The sequence below is a fragment of the Paroedura picta genome, chromosome 16, assembly GCF_049243985.1.
Source record: "Paroedura picta isolate Pp20150507F chromosome 16, Ppicta_v3.0, whole genome shotgun sequence".
In the NCBI taxonomy this organism is placed as follows: domain Eukaryota; kingdom Metazoa; phylum Chordata; class Lepidosauria; order Squamata; family Gekkonidae; genus Paroedura; species Paroedura picta.
The window spans coordinates 25610105-25630947 of NC_135384.1; the positions used below are offsets into that span (position 1 = coordinate 25610105).

General features: G+C 48.2%; 1 protein-coding gene and 1 long non-coding RNA gene across 3 annotated transcripts in view; one reads left to right on the forward strand and one right to left on the reverse strand.

Moving 5' to 3' along the window:
* The window catches only part of ASIC2 (acid sensing ion channel subunit 2), a 399189-nt gene that overhangs the window by 377208 nt on the left and 1138 nt on the right, over positions 1–20843 (forward strand). For both annotated transcript variants that reach the window (XR_013226960.1, XM_077313633.1), the window contains exons 4-9: positions 5279–5429; positions 7159–7215; positions 7506–7659; positions 8530–8621; positions 13688–13767; positions 17380–17448. Coding sequence is in view for 1 of the 2 variants with exons in the window: in XM_077313633.1 (XP_077169748.1) it covers positions 5279–5429; positions 7159–7215; positions 7506–7659; positions 8530–8621; positions 13688–13767; positions 17380–17448 (603 nt within the window). In the remaining variant the exon portion in view is untranslated. The remainder of the gene's footprint in view (positions 1–5278; positions 5430–7158; positions 7216–7505; positions 7660–8529; positions 8622–13687; positions 13768–17379; positions 17449–20843) is intronic.
* Positions 13636–20843, reverse strand: part of LOC143825567 (uncharacterized) — a 42899-nt gene continuing 35691 nt past the window's right edge. The window contains exon 3 of the long non-coding RNA XR_013226961.1: positions 13636–13887. This is a non-coding gene — a long non-coding RNA (uncharacterized LOC143825567). The remainder of the gene's footprint in view (positions 13888–20843) is intronic.

Genomic DNA, 20843 nt, shown 5'->3' on the forward strand with positions numbered 1-20843 from the left:
TGACTATAAGCCGCTTAAAGACTCCTTCAGGTATAGAAAAGTGGCATATAAGAACCAACTCTTCTTCTACTACAAAGTCCTCATGTCCTCAGTTTGTCCTGTCAGCAGACAGGTTCTGGGAGTTCCAAGCTTGACACTTAATTCCTGGGTGTGTAGGGGCCAGATTCAGATTGTGGGGAGGATTGGCTTCAGCTCTCACCCACCCTCCATTGTTTCCTTGGCCTGAAATGATCCCGAGGAGCTGCTATTTGAATGTGCAGCCCATTAGTACCCATACACTTATAGCCCACCAGTACGGCAAACCACCCTGTATTGAGTCTGCCAAGAAAACGCTAGAGGGCGTCACCCCAAGGGTCTGACATGACTCGGTGCTTGCACAGGGGATACCTTTACCTTTACCTTACAATTTCTAGCATAGTGGCAGTGAATCTGACTTGTTGCCTGGGAAGTTCAGAGTTCAAATCTTGATAAAGTTGCCCAGTTCCCAGGTGGTGCTGAGAAGCCTTGAATATACCCAGTCTAGGGCTCATCTGTGGCTTACAGGAAGGGCCTCTTCTTAGCATGCAGAATGTCCCAGGTTCTGTTACCTAAACCAGACCTGAATGTATGATGGGGAAAATAGCCATTCTAGGAGACTTTCCATTGCGACAGGTGGTAACGAGTGAGAATGCTCCTCCTGTTTATTCAAAATTACACCGCACTGGACTGAGCCAAAGGGAGTGTTTTTATAGCCAAAAATGTATCCTTGGGGCCAGGTTTGAGTGATTAGCATCTCAGAAAATATGTTTGGATTAGCTGCCAATGTGAGCCAAAGAAGTAGAGACTTTGCTAATGAGTAAACCAGTTTTTGACAAAGAAGCTTCAAATTTGCCTTTTGGGAAACCTCCGGTGCTGACTTAACAAAAAAGGGAGTTCCATAAGTGTTGTTCATATTTGTATTTTGGCTTGAATGGATGTCTTAGGTGTGACGGGCCACCGAATTGAGGCTTGCTCAGTTAAGATTTTGTGAAACCCTGAGGTTTCTTGACAGCCCTGGAAGGGTTTCCTGAATGGGTGGGAGTTAATGTTTGATATATTTTTTTAAAATGTGTTAAACATTGATCAGGTGATATGACCTTAAATGGTCATGTTGAAACCCCTCCCACCCCAAAATGGCCAATGATGGGCCTGGAGGGGGTGGGACAGGGAGGGCCCTGGGTAAGCGGGAACATAGCTCTGCTTCCCAACCAGATTCTGCATGATCGCACCACTTCCGAGGTTTCTTGAAGCCTGAAGAACGTTTCAGGGGCTTCTCAATGGTAAAATAGTCAAGAAAGGCCGACCTAATCAATGGTAGCTTGCCGGCCCAGCAATTAAGGATGGAGAAACCATCTGGAAAAGACATTAAGGGGAAACGAGACTTCAGGTGTTTGAGAGCCGTTGAGGGGATTAGCCACCTGCTAAATGCCGAAGAATCTTGGTCCACGTCCTCGCAGGGTTAATGAAAAGCTAATGGCCCAGACCTTCCTTTGTGCTGATTAATTGCATCACTCCTGGGAAAGTCAGAACTTCTCTTGGATGTGACTGGCCTCACGTAGAGCCAGCATTGACCTATTTCTGATACGCAAAGATTTCTGGGTAGGCTCCCTGGCCTAAGCATCCTAGCTTTAAGTATACCAGAAATATTAATAAGTGGCTGCTTGCAGCCTCATCCTTCCTTGAGCACAGCAAAGGGGATCTTGGGACCCAACGGCCTCTAGCATCTCCAGTTTAAAGAAAGGCCTAGCCGAAGGTGACGTGAAAGACATTCCTCTGACTGAGACCCTGGGGAACTGATTCTAGTCTGAGCAGACAGCACCGACCTTGATGGATCAATGATCCGATTCTGTATAAAGCAGTTTCCTGTGTTCGCGTGAGACTGAATGAACTGAAAGCATTATCAGAAAGATTTCTGAGACGATTCGTGTGGACTTGCTGGTGTGCCACGACGATGCTGGAATGATTCATTTTTATCGTTTCCAAATTGCCCTCTCCGGTTGATGTCAGAACTGTAGCGATCGGTCTTCTTCCAAAAGACATGAGAGCTGTAAGAAGTGGCATGGCCCACTCTGGCCCATGGATCAGGGAATATTCCTTGGCCTTGGGCAAAAGATTTCCCCTCTCCAAGCCTTTGGCAATCAGCTGGCATTCTGCGGAAGCAGGACACCTTTTCCTTCTAAGCTCTCTTTTGGTGAGGCTGCCCATTTCTCCCCAATTTTTGGCAGATTTGTCGTTTTCCTATAAGTATGGACTGGAAATTCCCATTTCACCGGGTTCTCTTTTATTCATTTATTTATTTATTATTTAAATTTATATACCGCCGTTCCTGATTGGTCTCATGGCGGTTCACATAATAAAAGAATAAAAACACAATAAAACCCATAAACACCCCTAATTCCAATTTCTAAAGGTGACAAGGCAGCAAGTGAAAAAAACTAAACTCACCCTTCTCGACCACCCAAGGTCAGGTTCTACAATTGGGAATGCATCTGTTCATTATTATTTCATCTTCATCTTCTTGTTTTCTTTACTGTCTTCCCCCCAAGAGTTTAACCCAAACGAATGATTACGCCTCTCCAGGCTAAACAGACCAAGAGCCCTCAACTATTCCTCAAAAGTCTTGGTCTCCAACCTCCTCACCGTTTCTGTTGCCCTCCGCTGGAGACACTAGGCTTGGTGTAAATGCAAGGAGCCTGGGCCTTGCTTGGCCAACAGAGCTGACCGTTGGCGCCCGCTGCCCCTCCAGGAACTGTGTCCCTGGACCGTAAACTGGAGTAGACGCGCACCCTGCCTTGAATCGGCGTGTTTCTGCAAGAGCAATGCCAGCTTTGACCACCTCTGTCACTCGAGGGACCTTGGAGGAGGATGCAATTAAGCATCCCGGCTGTGCTTTCCTCGCTGACGTCAGAGGCCGCCTCGGAAGGGATATGGCTCCGCGCCAAGGCTAGCTAAGCGTGAGAAGCGCCGAAAACGGAGATGGTGATCGCCCCATCATTTCCCATCCCGTCACCTCCGCGGCGGCACACGGCGACTGAAGCAACCACGAAGACTCCGTTAGACGCGGAGCTGCAGCAGACGCCGAGGTCATCGGAGATGACGATTGTTGAGTCTCTCTTCTCGTAGCGTCTGCAACATATGGGGGACGCTCCCCGACTCCAGATGACTAAATGACAGCAGATGCCGCACCATTATCTTGATGACGGGATGCAAATGAGGCATGCAGTCCTCCGACGGCTCTCTGTCATGTCACAGGGACATTCTCTGCTCTCCCCCTGAGGGGTGTCCCCGAGAACGCCCCCAAACTTCGACCTTTGGCCTGTTCCTGCTGCCAGATGTTGATGGGGGGTCTCATGATGGCCTTTGGTGCAGATCTCCTTTCTCGCCAAGCCCGGTGATTTAAAAGTTGGGGGGAATTCGCTCTTTTATTCATAGAGCTGAATTTAAGTCGGGGAGGACTGGCATTTTGAACCTGCATGTGAGATGCTTCATTTCAGATTGTGCAAGAGATTGCTTCGGAGCAAGGCCGCACACAAGCGCAGTGGGGTGTGCCGGGGTATTAGTCCCCCCCTCCACAAAGATCAACTAAAAGAAATAACACAATAAGCTACTCATCGAATCACTGAGAATCTATTAACAACGATACGGGATAGAAAAATAATAGGGAAAGAGTTTAATTTTGTTTTTAAGTGAGGAAGAACTTATTGAGAAGTGTCGTAAAGGTTCTGGAACGTGTTGTAGACAACCCCTTTCTTAAAATGCCTGTGCACAAGTCTGATTTGGTGGTAGCTGTAGTACTTTTGTTGTTGTTTTGGGACCAGGAGTAATTTGAAAACTCAGGAGGGGGGTTAAACGTAATAGCAAGTCGGGTATAATGTGCCCAGCCATTTCAGAGTACTCTTATATAAAGCACATATTTCCCATCATCTTCATTTCAGTATGTTTTCTTCCCTAATGCATAATAAGCATAGTTTGCTGGCATCTTCCTAACAAAGAAAGCCCCTTAAAAGTTTTACTTTGTGCTGTGCAAAACATTTTACTGTGTTAGTCCCTTAAAAAGTTTTACTGTCCCATCTGCAAACATTCTTGGTACTGCTGGGCAATTCTTACTCTCCTTGGGGGATGAAATGAATACAAGCGATGCTTATTCTGTCTATATAAATAGGAAATCTAAAAAGCTGAAGTTTGAAGGATTAAGGCTCTTCTCCCCGCCCTACATGATCCCCCGGCAGGCTGAAAGTGCAGTTTCTCGTCTCTGAGTTGAACGAGGCAGCGGTGGGGTAGATAAGAGTGGCGGCCAGGTTTGAATCCCCGCTCCTCTGCATGCAGCGAGCTTGGCGACCCTGGGCTTGTTATGGTTCTCTCAGAGCTTTCTCCATCTCAGCCACCTCACAGGGTGCCTGTTGTGGGGAGAGGAAGGGATGGTGATTTTAAGCCACTTTGAGACTCCTTCAGATAGTGAAAAGTAGGATATAAGAACCAACTCTTCTTCTGATCTTCAGTCTGGACTCAAAGCTGTAGTTTTAAGCCAGTTGGGAGACCTTGGGCTAGTCCCAGTTCTGCTAGATCTGTTCTTGAAGAGCAGTTCTGTCAGAGCTCTCTCAGCCCCAGCTACATCACAGGGTATCTGTTGTGGGGAGAGGAAGGAACAGTGATTGTAAACTGCTTTGAGACTTCTTCAGATTGTGAAAAGTGGGATATAAGAACCAACTCTTCTTCTGATCTTTGGTCTGTGCTCAAAACTGCAGTTTTAAGGAAATCGGTTTTGGGGAGAGGAAGGGAAGTCCCCTGTAAGCTGCTTTGAGACTCCTTTCGGTAGTTAAAAGCTGGGCTTAAAACCCAACTCTTCTTCTCACAGAGCAGTTCTTCCAGAGCTCTCTCAGCCCTACCTACCTCAGAACATGTCCATTGCAGGGAGAATAATGAAAGGTTATTGTAAGCAGCTTTGAGACTCCTGCAGATAGTGAAAAAGAGACAGGGGTGTAAAACCAACTCTTCTTCCTCTAATCTTCTGTCTGAGCTCAAAGCTGCCGTTTTAAGCAGTTCTCACTGAATTCAGTGGGACCCCCATCCAAAAAGAGTGTTTCGAATCGCACTGGAATTGTTGAAAGAACTGTGCCAGCAACATTCAGCTAGGAATCCATGTGGCCAGTGTCGGGAGGGGGGTTTCCCAGGTGTCCTGTTTCCGAGATGAATTTCCTAGGGAGTGGGAAATGCCTTTTCGACCCCTGCTGACCGGGCTGTCCCTCCCTTTCCCCCGCAGCTGACGTACCTTCCCCCTCCGTGGGGCGAGTGCCGCTCCTCCGACTACGGCCTGGACTTCTTCCCCGTCTACAGCATCACTGCCTGCAGGATCGACTGCGAGACCCGCTACGTGGTCGAGAACTGCAATTGCCGGATGGTTCACATGCCCGGTGGGTCTTCGGAGATGAGCTGCCACAGGCTCGGAGGAAGCCTAACGCGTGCCTTTTTCCCTTGAGGAATCAGGCCGCAGCCTTCTCCGCCTTGTTGAGGTTATGGGGGCGGTTCCGTTATTGTTCCCCGATAACCAGGATTTGCGGGGGGGGGGGGTCCCCTCTGCTTCCCTGTAGCTCCATAATCAGGACAAATGCAAAAGCTCAAAGAGTGATTCCCTTTGTCTTTTTTCTTTTTTTAAAAGCACATTAAAGCCGCTCCAGCTTGACTTTCATCATTAAACATTGGACTAGCCTTGAAAAGGCTCCAGTGTCTTCTCAGAACTCACCGCAGCTCGAAATGAGCAGCTTTTGAAAAGACTGTCTTGTCCCCATCACTAGCTGAGATATCTGGATGGAGCTATAAGTGTGTCCAGCCTCTTCTCCAGCCTTTTCCAACCTTTGGACCACAGAGGGGCTCCTGGAACAATTTTTCAGGCTTCTAGGAGCCTCGGGAATGGTGCCACCTGGCCACGCCTCCCTGCCACACCCCCGGAAGTGACATCACCGCCCCCGTTAACGGGCAGGTTTCCGGAGGAGTGAGCGGGGGGGGGGGGGAGCCAGGAAGTGGTTTAAGGTGGGAGGAGGCTTGCAGGCTGCACCCCCTCCCAGGTGCAGAAACCATGAGAGAGCTCACTCCCAGCTGGTTTCCTAGCTTGTGGCTGAGTCCATGAAGGCAGGAGGGAAAAGGCTGCGGACCCCCAAGGGGTCCACGGACCCTTGGTTGGGAATCCCTGCTCTGCCCATTTAATAACTTTCCCCACCAAGGAAAATTGTGTTGGATTGGAGCCAGATCTGCTTTCTGAGAGAGGCCAATGCAACCTACTGAAGTCATATAGCCCACTTGAAAAGCTCTTATAAAGTGTCACCCTTTTTCACACTCAAACAGCTGGCCCGCTCCGGTCTAAAAGCTGACTAAAATTGTGTAAATGAGAGAGCCCTTTGCCCTTTCTCTGCATCCCTTCCCACCCACAACCTGATCTGGCCCCTGTGCCAAGTGCGCTTGGTGGTATGTTCTAAAATATTTCGTAAACATTTCTTAGTGGCTTCGTAAATAAGCCAATCGCTGCTGGGGAGATCTCATTTCATCAAACCGAAGGCAGAGCTTTCCCAACTGGCAGCTCTAAAGGTTTCAATGTCTGCATTGAATGTGCAGGGTGGTGTTTTTCTGTTTGTTATTTGTGTGTGTGTGTTGGGGGACCAGTTGGCAAATCACATTTTTGTGCCAATGATTGAACGTGGGTGGGAGCACTTTTCTTTTTTTGGTCATTTCCATGCATGTCGGGGGACTCAGGGGCAAATCCCGTTTTTGTACAGATCTCTATAACCTTTGCAAACCTCACATAAAAATAGGCTGTGTCTATTGTTTTCCTCAAATGGGCCTCTTGTGGCGCAGAGTGGTAAGGCAACAGAAATGCAGTCTGAAAGCTCTGCCCATGAGGCTGGGAGTTCAATCCCAGCAGCCGGCTCAAGGTTGACTCAACCTTCCATCCTTCCGAGGTCGGTAAAATGAGTACCCAGCTTGCTAGGGGGTAAACGGTAATGACTGGGGAAGGCACTGGCAAACCACCCCGTATTGAGTCTGCCATGAAAACGCTAGATGGTGTCACCCCAAGGGTCAAGACATGACCTGGTGCTTGTACAGGGGATACCTTTACCTTTACCTTATTGTTTTCCTCTTTTTATTCAGGGGATGCTCCATTCTGCACACCGGAGCAGTATAAAGAATGTGCAGAGCCCGCGCTAGGTGAGTGGTGAACCAACGAAGGATTTTCTCATTGTGGATCGTGTTTAGTTTTCTCAGTTTCGTGAGCAACCACATCTGTGTTTTCTGCAGATAAGCATTGATACTTCTGATGGCTAAAAAGAATTTGGAATGCTAATCTGCAACACCAAAACCTGTGGCCTGGCTGTTCTTGAGAGACCAAGATGGACCTTTGGTCCAATACAACATAGCGTCCTTCCTGTCCAGATGCACCACCATGTGGTTCTCTCAATTGTTCACCATGTGGTTCTCTCAATTGCTTCACTTTTCAGGCCTTCTTGGTGAAAAGGACAGCAGTTATTGTGTGTGCCAAACACCGTGCAACCTGACCCGCTACAACAAGGAGCTGTCCATGGTCAAAATCCCCAGCAAGACTTCAGCCAAGTACCTCGAGAAGAAGTTCAACAAGTCGGAAAAATACATTTCGTAAGGGTCATTTCTTTCTTTCTTCATTCACCGTCAAACCACAGCTGACGAATGGGCTTTTCAAGGCAAGAGATTTCCAGAGGTTGGTTAGCCTTTGCCAGAGTTTGCTGAATGAACCCGGAATTCCTTGGTAGTCCCCCCTCCAGATTACAACCAGGGCTGACCCTGCTTAGCTTCCACTGAAGCAATAGAACCAAGTTTGAGTCCCATGGCACCTTTAAAACCAATAAAGTCTCATTCCAGGCCTAAGCTTTTGTGTGCATGCACTCAGGCTGTGTTCTATCATTAGGAAGTAGCATACATGAGATCTCACAATAAGTAACAAATACACAACAGCTTATATCAGTCCCTTCTCTAAAAAACCTTTTTAGGTTCTTAAAATCTTGGCATGCCATTTCCATCACAACTGGGTTATCCCACCATCCCATCTACCCCTCCGATATGGTGGTAGAGGAATGTGCCATCAAGTTGCAGACAACTTATGGCAACCCCTGAAGAGCACAGGTGGCTAAACTGTGGCTTTCCAGATGTTCATGGATTACAATCCCCATGAGCAGCTAGACAGATGCTTAACATGGATGCTTGAGGCTGATCCTGCATTGAGCAGGGGGTGGGACTAGATGGCCTGCATGGCCCCTTCCCACTCTAGGATTCTATGAGTATAGTTCAGCCATGGAATGGGCTAAGGAGGTGGGGCGCTCCCCCTCACTGGTCGGCTTCAAGCAGTGGCTGTCCAGATCCTTATCCTGGATGCTTTAGGCTGATCCTGCATCGAGATGGCCTGTAGGGCCCCTTCCAGCTCTACTGTTCTCTGATTCTATGAATCTTGCTCTTGACTCCTTCCTGACTCTCAGTCGTTCTTCCCGGCAGGGAGAATATCCTTGTGTTGGACATATTCTTTGAAGCCCTCAACTATGAGACCATTGAGCAGAAGAAAGCGTACGAGGTGGCAGCTTTGCTTGGTGAGTAGCCAAAAAAACAAGTCACGCATGCATCTCTGTGTATAAGCTGGACATCATGGGTGGAAGATGGAGATAAGTCAGGAACTTGGGGCTGGAACTTGGTTCCAGGGAAAGGGAAGTCCGGGGACAGAGAGTCCCCAACCGTTCTGAGCCTGTGGGCAGCCTTGGAATCCTGGCACTGAACAGGGCACAACCTCAAAATGGCTGCCTCTAGGGGTGGAGCCAGCCACAAAAAATCTCAGGGAGTGAGGTCATGAATAATTCCAACAATAACTCTTCAGTGTTTCAGGCAGAAGCTCTGTGTTCTTTCAAAACAAGCATATTGCTTAAATACATATTTTTTAAATGCATACAGACAGCTTATCTTCAGCCACACAGTGAAAACCCTCCCACTGTGCTGGTAGCAGCTGCCAAGAAATATTTTGGAAATTCACACTGCCAATCAGATCTTCCAGGGCCAGTCGGGAGCCTTGCTGGGCATAAAGTGACCCACTTTCTAAAACCACTTAGTGAGTGCCAGGAAAGGCAACCTTGGCACCCACGGGTACCCGGTTGAGGATCCCTGGTGTAGGAGATAAAAGGAAGCCAAGAGCCAAAAGCCAATCAAAGTTTCATAGCCACCGGTAAGACGGGAGGTTCCTTGCTGCTCAGATCAGTGATCAAACTCAACCCTGAATCTGTTCTAGCGGCCATAGTCCATCACCAGTTCTGTTTGGGCCCATTGTTGAGCTGCTTCATTTTGCATTTTCCCTAATGTTGAATTCTTTCTGCGAGCCAGCTTGGTGTGGTGGTTAGGAGTGTGGACTTCTAATCTGGCGAGCCAGGTTTGATTCCCCGCTCCTCCACACGCATCCATCTGGGTGACCTTGGGCTGGCCACGGCACTGATAAAGCTGTTCTGACCAAGCAGGAATCTCAGGGTTCTCTCAGCCTCACCCACCTCACAGGCTGTCTGTTGTGGGGAGAGGAAAGGGAAGGTGAATGTAAGCCGCTTTGAGACTCCTTCAGGTAGAGAAAAGTGAACTATAAAAACCAACTCTTCTTCTTCTTCATAAGGGCAGGATTCAATTTCCATTTTGAACAATTAGGGACAACCAGTGCATTATATTTATATGGATAAAATAAAATGTATTATAGCCCCCAAGCTGTTTATTATAATCCCCCTTTTCTCCCAGTCAACAGGACGAGATGCAAAGTAGGCGACATAACCAGCTGAAATCTCTCTTCACAAAAATACAATAAAAATTACAAAATTGAAGTAAGCCGTTTACCCCCTTCATAATAACTAATGTGCACTTAAAAATCACCTAAAAGACATTGGAAAGGCTCTCCCCTACATACACCCTCCCAAATCTCTGCAGTTTTGGGGTAGTCATAGTACAGCAGGGCCTCCAGAAATACCTTCAGACATCCCATGTTTTCTGAACATCTGAGAAAGAGGGTACTGTTTTCAGAATTTGTCTTTGAGGAGTACCTTTTTGTAAAAGGTAGATCTGAAATCCTTGTTAGTTGGCTATAACGTTGAGGATCGATTCAGGGAACTTATTATAATACACTTCATTTCACAAAAAAGCAGCATAACTCAGGGTTTTTTTCATTAAAGATGAAGAATTCTTAATATACATTTAGGAGCATTTGTGTGGGTCCTCCACCCTCCTCCCAGATATTAATTTCAGTTCTGTGGCAAATTTAGCAGAGTTGGGGATGGGGGGGGGAGGTTTTTCCCTCTGCCTCCACCCCCAACCTGTCTCCGAGACTTTGGCTTTCCATCCATCACGTGGAACGTGGCTTCACTTGCTCTCCTTGTCAAAGTCATTATTTAGACCCTTCTGTTGTCTGGATGAAAGGAAGGCAAGTTTAATTTCTGTTTGTTTGTCCCGCGGCTGCTGAAAAGCTATGCTTAAACATCCACTCTGTTGCCATGGGGATACCAGCCTGTCCTTTCCAAACAGTGATATCGGTACCCGTCTGTGCAGAGAATATCCGTGAGACTTAAAGGCACGGGAAGGAGAAAGATGCCTCCAAGATGCTTCTAAGCCCCTTCATCCTTCGCTTCGGTCCCTGGGACCATATGAAGCTACCTTATCCTGACCCTTGAACCTTCGGCCCATTAAAGTCAGTATTGTATACCCCCCAGCCTTTCTCAACGTTTTTTAACATTGAGAAACCCCTGAAACTTTTTTCAGGCTTCGAGAAACCCCAGAATTGGTGCAATCATGCAGAATATGGTTGGGAAGCAGAGCTGTGGACACGCCCACCTGGGGCCCCTCCCCTTCCTGTCCCCTCCAGGCCCATCATTGGCCATTTTGGGAGGGGGGGGCAAGTTGACGACTATATATGGTCATATCACCTGATAAATGTTTAACAAATTTTAAAAATATGTTTAAAATTAATGAACTCCGACCCGTTTGAGAAACCCTTCCCAGCCCGTCAAGAAACCACAGGGTTTCATAAAACTCTGGTTGAGAAAAGCTGGTCTGATTGGACAGCAGCTCTCCAAGGTCCCCGGCTGAGGTCCTTCCAATGACCGCCTGCCAGAGCTGGAATGGAATAGCAGAGATGAAACTTGGCTGATGATGAAGAATGAAGCACATGGCCCATAGGAAAGAGAAACCAAATTTGCAAGGTCATGTTGAGCAACAAGGCAGCTTATCTCCTTAGGATAATTTAATTCGTGGGTGGCCCAAAATTGGGAGAGGCTGCAAATAAGCTACAAATGCTCCAAGAGGAAATGTTACAGGTGTGAATGAGGAGCCAAAGGTAACAGGTAGCTGAGAGGGTTGTGGGGTGGGGCTTTAATGAAGGGTGGATGAGGTGAAATTGCATTTCTGCAGCAAAAAAAATTGCATTTTTTCAGCATTTTAGGTTATATAAGACATGAGTCAGTGGGAAAGACAATCGTGCTAAGAAACAGTTGAAGGCAACAAGACAAGGTGAAGACCCAACCTGAGATGGATTAGCTCGGTCAAAGAAGCTACGGCCCTCTGTTTGCAAGACCTGAACAAAGCTATTAATGATTGGACATTTTGGATAGCGTTAATTCATTGGGTCACCATAAGCTGGAACCTGCTTGACGGCCCTTAACACACACACACAGAGAGAGAGAGAGAGAGAGAGAGAGAGAGAACAGCTCAAGTAAGACCAGAGAATAAAATTGCTTCCTGTTTTCCACGAGGATCCAGAAAGAAACTGTAGGATTTAAACTACAGAGAGGGGAGTTTTGAAATGCTCCACTTTCCAGGTAGCACTGGAATAAGCTGCTTAGATGGGCAACAGAACCTCTTTCTTCCAGGGTTTTCCAAAATGGGGATATGAAAAGGTCTGAGTCGTGTTTCGGCTTATTCATGAGCGTCCCACTATTATTTGGATAGGTTCCGAATGAAAGGGCGTGTTGTCATTTAAGCATATTGATTGAAAACCAAATAGCCTTTAAGCGACCTCTGAGGCTGCAGAAATAAGCTTCTGGGATACATAACTTAGTACTTTTGACTATTTTTAGACAGTTATATACAACCAGGGATTATTTTTAGACCCCTCGGGTGACCTAAATAGAGGGGCGGAAAGACTTCAGGACCTTTTCACTGTGCAGCACAGTCCCAATCTGAATTGGGCCTGCAAGCTCAGCGGAGGCACAGAATTCCAGAGCATTCGCCAAGGCTATTGCAATAGCAAAGTGTTTTGAGCAGGCTATAAAAATGCTGCGTCTTGTTATTCTTTAATGTCAGGATTTGGGTTTCAGAGCAGCTCTCTGTATCTTGGCGTTTTTCCAAGTCGTTCAGAGCACGGATGGGGTTTTAACCTCCTAGCGGTGCTGTGAATGGGAATTCGAGCCCCAGGCCTTCAGCAGACTTCCAACCCACAGGTCTCTTGGTGAGGAAGAAGCCTTCCTCCAGATTTAGAGAACAAATTTGTGCAAACAAAGCAGGCTTTCTAAAAAGAAAAAGTGTTTTAACCGCTAGGAGTTGACCTCCGACCATGATGCTCCAGTCCTCAAAAATCCCTTAGCATAGGATGGCAGGGGTGGCCACACTGTGGCTCTCTAGATGTCCATGGACTACAATTCCCATGAGCCTTATGGGAATCGTAGTCCATGGACATCTGGAGAGCCGCAGTGTGGCCACCCTGCCACAGGAGATGCCCATGAAGGATGGCGACCACAGGACAGTGGGCCGTGACTGGCTCTGGCAGATCGAATGAACAGTTGTTCCTCTGGTCTGCTGAGTCTGAACACGCACACTGGCCTGAAACATATTCCGTGAGCCAATGGACAGGGTGCTTCTGAAATCCTTGCATTTCCCCCCACCTTTTTGAGTCCGTGGGCATTGTTGGAATTCTGCCACATGGTAGTGTTGTGGCTGCCACAGGAAGTGGAGCCAAGCACAAAATGCCAGGGAGGAAGATTAGACATTATCAGGTAGCCAAACGCCCACCTAGCCCCTCCCACATTCTAAAAGCACTGGGTGGGCTCTGGGAAAGGTGTCCCAGAGGAAGGTAAGGCCATTTGTCAGACATCACAACACTCTTCTGCCCAGAATACAGTTGAGGCCAAAATGACCAATGAAGCACCACCACTGGACATTAGAACTTAGGAACAAGTGCACACTGGCCCTGCCAGTGAATCATGGGATCATTTACTCTTACCTTGCATTAATAACTGCTGACTGGTCTTAGGGACTGTTTTTATGACTTTTTATAATCTCTGTACGAATGAGTTTTATGTTAACTGCCCCGAGCGTGCTCGCAGGGAGAGCCAATGTGGTGTCGTGGTTAAGAGCAGAGGCCGGTTTGGATTCACCGCTCCTCCACATGCAGCCACGTGACCTCGGGCTAGTCACAGTCCTGTCAGAGCTGCTCTCACAGAGCAGTCCTGTCAGAGCTCTCTCGGCCTCCCCCACCTCACAGGGTGTCTGTTGTGGGGAGAGGAAGGGAAAGGCGATTGGGCGGCGAAGAGCAGGGCGTGACAGCTTAAACAAACCAATAAATAAAGCACACACTTGCAATTACATCGATGACATTTACATGGCTTTAAAAATCTGTCCATCACAGCGCTCTTCTCTTCTCCCCCAGGTGATATCGGGGGCCAGATGGGCCTTTTTATCGGTGCTAGCATCCTCACCATTCTGGAAATATTCGACTATATCTACGAGGTACGTGCCAGCCCTTTCTTGCCTGACGTCAGCGAGGTCCGGCGGCTGCCAGTGTAGCAGGCGAAGGAGAACACATGTGTCTTGCTTGGCCCTCCTAATACCTGGCCTCTCCTGTTAGTGCTGTGTAGCAACAACACAAGTCAATCGCTATTTACACCATGTAGAAAAGGCTTATCCGGTGCTTAAAAGCATAAACATAACACAGCAATTCATCAAGGAGCGTTACGTAACTGTATGCAACTGTCTCTCACTTTAACGTTTCCTCCGCTGGATTTGGAATTCCCAGTGGCATTCCTACGGTTGCAGAATATTCTTGTAGAACAGTTTCCTGGAGGGCGTTGTGTGTTTTTTCACACAACAGGTTTCCTTGCTAGTAAACAATCAAACACATACTGGTTGCCGTGACAGGCCTCTTCCTGCCTTTCCCCTCTTCCGGTGACCCTGATAGACTCTGAGTCAGTTTGGTTCTGTTTGTTCAACACAGCGCCTGTTTAAATGTCAGGATTGACTTCTGACTACAAGTTTCCAAACTTCAACCCAAGCAGAACCATCAGGCCACGGCCCACCGTCCCCTCATAATCATCTCCGCTCTTTCGGCTACCCCACTTTCCCCCCTCACATCCCCCCTGATAGCCAAGAGGTCTGGGTGGACGCAGTTTGGTACCTCCAAAAGCCCAACAAGAACCTGTCTTATGGTATTGGCTGCCTATTGCTGCCCGGATCAGGTTCAAGGTTTTGGTTTTAACCTTCAAGGTCATACACGGGTTGGGACCCACATACCTGAGGGACCACCTACCGCTTTATGCCCCCCGCAGGGCCTTGCACTCTGCAGGTGAGAACCTGCTGGTCGTCCCCGGCCCGAAGGAAGCGCGCCTAGCCTCGACCAGGGCCAGGGCCTTTTCGGTCCTGGCCCCTACCTGGTGGAATGAGCTCCCGGGTGATCTGCGGGCCCTGCGGGATTTGTCAGCTTTCTGCAGGGCCTGTAAAACGGAGCTCTTCCACCAGGCCTATGGTTGAGGCTGGGGTCAACGAATCAGGGCCATCGCTCCCCCCCAGGAGTCGGAGTGTACACTACTCCCCATATCCTTTCCTCTTCACCTCTTTGATAATTGGGGGAGGGATGGGATTTTTAGCCGTCATGTTAGTAGATAGATGTTTTAATGGGAATTTTAATGGGGTTAGTTGTTGTGACCCGCCTCGAGCCTGTCGGGAGAGGCGGGAAATAAATCTAAAAATAACAATAATAATATACGTAGAGCGAGTCTCGACTTCATCCTGACTGAAAAGGCTAAAGGGACGTTAGTCAGAGGTGGTTCACCAGCCCAAATTGTAGGGAAAAATGCATGGTCTGCTCAATTCATGTGCTCAGGTCAGGTCAGGTCAGTTCAAACTTTACCACAGTTGTTCAGACCAAGTTGTATGAGGTTAATACATAAAAGGCTGTGTTGCCAACTGCCAGGTGGTGAAACGAAAAGGATGAGTCTGTGTGAGGCGAAAAATATAAATGAGAAACGTGCCATCGAACAGCTTCTGCTTCCGTACAAACAAAACATGTCATCGAGGGGGTGGATCCCCCGTAAGTCTCTGATCTCAACCCATTTGTTTTCGCCAGACTTCGTCTGCGGGACTGGAAATGGGTTCTGTCATGTCCCTCAAGCTGCCCCTTCCTGCAGCTCGATGAGCGTGATGGAAATCTCTTTTATTCTTGAACCAAAACAAGTTGATCTCCTAGGAATGGTTGGAGAACTAAGACTTATGCTCTTGATGACAAGTTTTGCTTGTACTGGAGCTATTCGATGACACAAATATTTCTCCTTTAGATATTTTCCCTCATCTTTTTTGTTCAACTTACTTGCTACGTGGCCACATTTTGGTTCCTCTCCTCCTGGTGGTGCGTGGAGATCTCCTGGAATAATGACCTGCACGTCAAGTCCTCCAGAAGGAAGTCTTCTCCTCTCTACACACCGTTTTGTCATTTCTAAGCCATGGAAGAAATTTCCCTTGGCTTCATACTGTGCTTGATTTCGGTTTCTTATGTCAGTTCTGTGCTAAGCAAACCTGTCTCCAGGCTTGGCTAAACAGGCAGCATTGAGCGATTAGGCGAACACGATCACCAATCTCCATCCTTCTCAGATGCCCATTCCCAAATTGAGGGAAAGGGCTCCCAAGTCCCCCATCTGTGTCAACCACTCTACGTTTTTATGGTTTATTAAAACCATTTATATCCCACCCTCCCTTGTGCTTCAAGGAGGCTTCTGAGAGTGGTTAAAAACGTTTGCAGTGGAAACCAAAATGAAACGGCAAAGGGCCATTGGCCTTTTTGAAAGTCCCCTCTCCTCACCTTCTTCCTGTCTAGGAGGCAAGAAGGGACTCTCTGGGTGTGGCAGATTTATATCCTTCAGTTCATGGGGGACCCTTAGCACTTGACAAGTTGGCCAACAGCATGAATGATGCCCCCAGGGCTCATGGCTGGCAGAGATGGGCTTGAATGCATGTGGGCAACATTGCAGAGCCTAAGATATAGAGTGGGGTGTGGGGATACCAGCCTCCAGGCAGGATCTGGAGATCCCCTGGAATTGCGGCTCATCTCATAGAATCATAGATTTGGAAGGGACCTCCTGAGTCATCTAGTCCAACCCCCTGCACTATGCAGGACACTCACATCCCAATCGCTCATCCACTGTAACCTGCCACCCCCTTGAGCCTTCACAGAATCAGCCTCTCCGTCAGATGGCTATACAGCTTCTGTTTAAAAATGTCCACAGATGGAGAACCCACCACCTCCCGAGGAAGCCTGTTCCACTGAGGAACAGCTCTAACTGTCAGGAACTTCTTCCGGATGTTGAGACGGAATTCCTCCTGCATTAATTTCATCCCCTTGGTTCTGGTCCGTCCCACTGGGGCAAGAGAGAACAACTCTGCTCTATATGGCAGCCTTTTAAATACTTGAAGATGGTTATCAGATCCCCTCTCAGTTGTCTCCTCTCCAGGCTAAACAGACCAACCTTTCCTCCTACGTCTTGGTCTCCAGACCCCTCGCCATCTTTGTTGCCCTCCCCCAGACATGCTCCAGTTTTATCAAGACTACAATGATCAGTTCCCCTGGAGAAAACAGATGCTCTGGAGGGTGGACTCTGTTGCATTGTGCCCCATTGCGATCCCTGTCCACCCCAAAATCTCCCCACCCTACCCCATTGGTGGCCAGTGAGGACCTAGCAACCCTAGCGGGGCCTAAGAAGATGGTGAAAAGAAAGGGTCCATGTCCTGTAGGGCAGGGGTAGTCAACCTGTGGTCCTCCAGATGTTCGTGGACTACAATTCCCATGAGCCCCTGCCAGCAAGCGCAGGGGTTCATGGGAATTGCAGGGGTAGTCAACCTGTGGTCCTCCAGATGTTCATGGACTACAATTCCCATGAGCCCCTGCCAGCAAACGCTGGCAGGGGTTCATAAGAATTGTAGTCCATGGACATCTGGAGGACCGCAGGTTGACCACCCCTGCTGTAGGGCTGTCTGGGAACGAGAAGAAGCCAGTCAGAGAGTGCCTATTTCTCTTTTGCCATACCAAGGCTCTGTTGGGACCAAGAGCATAACCCTGCCTCCCCTCTCTTGCAGTTGATCAAGGAGAAATTGTTAGATCTTCTCGGCCAGGAAGAAGAGGAAGGAAGCCATGATGAGAATGTGGTGAGTTTTCTACCCCACACTACTCTAGAAAAGTTTTGAGACAGGGGAAAGGCCCAGGGCCTCGACATGAATTGGAGACCTGCACCCTCCATCCTGCCAAAGGAAAGGCCGTTTTGCACATGCCTGGGAGCACTCTTGTTTTTTTATTCATGCCTTTTACGATTAAGTCCTGACCCCTTGAAAAGTTTCTGGGCTTGAGGGAAGGAGACCCCAAGGTGGCTCTCTGAAGTTCAGGTGACGTGTAATTTCTGAAAAATAAAGGGGCAGGGACACCATCTTTGGTGCGTTCTGGCCTTGAAAGCCAGCCCCTCATTAATGAATCAATCAGTAATGAAGGAGAGAGAACCTCCCAGCAACATACTCTTAAATGTGGACTTCTGCAGAGAGCCAGTATCTCTCCGGTGCTGCTGAACTTCTGTATGTGTCCCCTCGGCCAGCTAGTCTGGTGTTCCGGGCTTGGGTGCCTTCAGTATGTATCAGCATTGCTATTAAATCTCGTATGCAATGTTTTTTTTCCATCCCTGAGGAAGCAATCGAAAGAACTTTGGGCAAACAAACCTGGTTAGAACCATTAAGGAGCTTCAGGCCATTTTTTCTGGGAGTAAGCTCAGAATAAATAGCAGACTTACTGCTGACCTTCATGGGGCCCGTCTCCAATCCATATATTTGATGAAGCTCAGGCCAAATGAATGGATGTGCTGGGAAGGCTTTTCGCTGAGTTTAGGAATGAGCTGTAGGGCACAGAGGCAGGCTGGGACAGTGTAAATTTGCAAAGAAGTCAGCTTGTCCTCCTTTGCAGCGAATCAAACAAGTTCTGCCTTTGGGGGGTCTGCTGAGATTGTAAAAATGTGTTTGCTGTCCACAAGAACTGCGGAAGGGGCCAGACCTCTCAGGAATTCTGGGTCCTTTTTTTGAGTTAAACATTCGTGGCAGTCAACGAATAATCATGGACGTAGATTGTAAGCCGCTTTGAGAGTCCTTCTGGTCAAGAAAAGGGGCATATATGAACCAACTTTTCCTCTAGATCAGGGGTAGTCAAACTGCGGCCCTCCAGATGTCCATGGACTACAATTCCCACGAGCCCCTGCCAGCATTTGCTGGCAGGGGCTCCTGGGAATTGTAGTCCATGGACATCTGGAGGGCCGCAGTTTGACTACCCCTGCTCTAGATTATCCCAAGGGTAAATTATACTTTTCGTGGGCCACCATGACAGAAGACAGCCTGGATTAAGTCAGGCTGTCTCAACTTTTTTACCATTGAGAAGCCCCTGAAACCTTCTTCAGGCTTTGAGAAACCCCAGAAGTGACGCATAGCTGTGCTCACACCGACCTTCGGCCCCCTCCCCTTCCCACCCTCTCCAGGCCCATTCAATATGGAAGCCATCATACTATATACCAATCAATTAACTCCAGACCATTCAAGAAACCCTTCCAGAGCCAGCAAGAGACCCCAGCCTGGATTAAGTGGTCTCCAGAGCTTTGGGCATATGACCCCTCTGTGCATTCGGAGTGCGCCGGAGCATGCTAGCCCTACCCCACACACAACTGCCAGCTCATCAGCAGTGTGTCTACATGGGGCGGAAGTGTGCTTAAGTAAATTTCCCAGATTAGGGGCACTGCTTTCCAAAAATAGGGTGTGAGACAGTACCTTAAGTTCTGTCTTCTTACACATTCCAGTCCCAATCCAAATTGGGTCCCAGCATGCCTGAGAACTAGGGTTGGGAAATAGCTGGAGATGAGGGGAGGGTGGGTTTTGGGGAGGAGAGGGACTTCAGTGGGGTAGACTACCATAAAGTCCACCTTCTAACGTGGCCATTTTCTGCGGGGGAATAGATTCCTTGTTGCCTGGAGATCAGTTAGAATCCCAGGAGATCTCTTGGGGGCAACAGAGAACCGAGTCCTGGGTTCCTGAGAGCCAGCCTGGTGTAGGGTTAGGAATGGCTAGGAGTGCGGACTTCTAATGTGGTGAGCCAGGTTTGATTCCCTGCTCCCCCACATGCAGCCAGCCGGATGACCTTGGGCTCACCGCAGCACTGAGAAAGCTACTCCGGCCAAGCAGTAATCTCAGGGCTCTCTCAGCCTCAGCCACCTCTCAGGGTGTCTGTTGTGGGGAGAGGAAAGGGAAGGGGATTGTAAGCCGCTTTGAGGCTCCTTCAGGGAAAGAAAAGTGGCATATAAGAACCAACTCTTCTTCTTCTTCTTCTTCTTCCTAGTAAGGAACTCCAGGCACTCTTCTGATTGAAAGTCATCAAGATGGCCACAAGAATTTCATAACATTAAAACAGGCTCTGGGAGATAAAATAGAATATAGGCATGATCCAGCCAAAATTATGCATTTTTAAAATCTCAGTGATTCCCACAGAGAGTGAAATATGTGCTTAAATCTCTCCCACAGAAATATGCCAGGCATATTTTTATAGCCAATTTTCCTGTACTTCAGGTTGAACAAATTATCCTATCCAAACTGCTGGGGTTGGAAACGGAAAAGGAATCTGCTTTTCAGAACTGAAGTCACGCCCCCCCCCCCGCTCCCCCCGGAAAATGCACCATTTGAAATGCAGCCGGTCAAAGTGCAAAATGTGATTGTTTTGAGAACCGTGACTTCCCTTTAAAAAATAAGATTACAACCCGGCAAAGTTAAACGCTCTGAAGTCCCACTGATTTCAGAGAAAGAGATTAACGTCAGATGCTTAATCCCCCCCCCCTGTTAAAATCAATTAGGATTTAAGAGCTGTAATGCTGATTGGATTTTGTCCAACATGCACACGCTGCTCCCCGAATGTCTGTTTTGACACTGGGATCATCGTACGAAGCAAGGTCTCCCGAATGGGTGGGAGTTAATTCATTTTTTGGACATGGTTTAAATTTGTTAAACATTGATCGGGTGATACGACCATATACAGGTCATGTCAACAAGTCCCTCCCTCCCCAAATGGCCAATGAGGGGCCTGGAGGGGGTGGGAAGGGGATGGGCCCCGGATGGGCGTGTCCACAGCTCTGCTTCCCAACCCTATTCTGCATGATTGCGCCGCCTCTGGGGTTTCTCATATCCTGAAGAATGTCTCAGGGGTTTCTCAATGGTAAAAGAGTGGAGAAAGGCTCGTATGGAGCGAACCACATGTATGCAGAGCCTACAATGGGCATCAGATTTCGTTCTGATCTCTAAATTTCTTCCTGAAATCGGCAATGCAGATCTGGAATACCCAGGCTATCTTCTCAGCTCCTGCCCTTATTTCCGCCATAGGAGTGGTAAAGGCAGGAGGAGGGAGCAAAAAGAGAGTGAAGGGTGTGGGTGATGATGTCACTTCCGATGACGTGTCACTTCCAGGGGGCGTGGCCTAGAGGCGTGGTGAGCTGCCTTCAATTCCAGGGGTCCTTGGAGTCATAAAATTGATT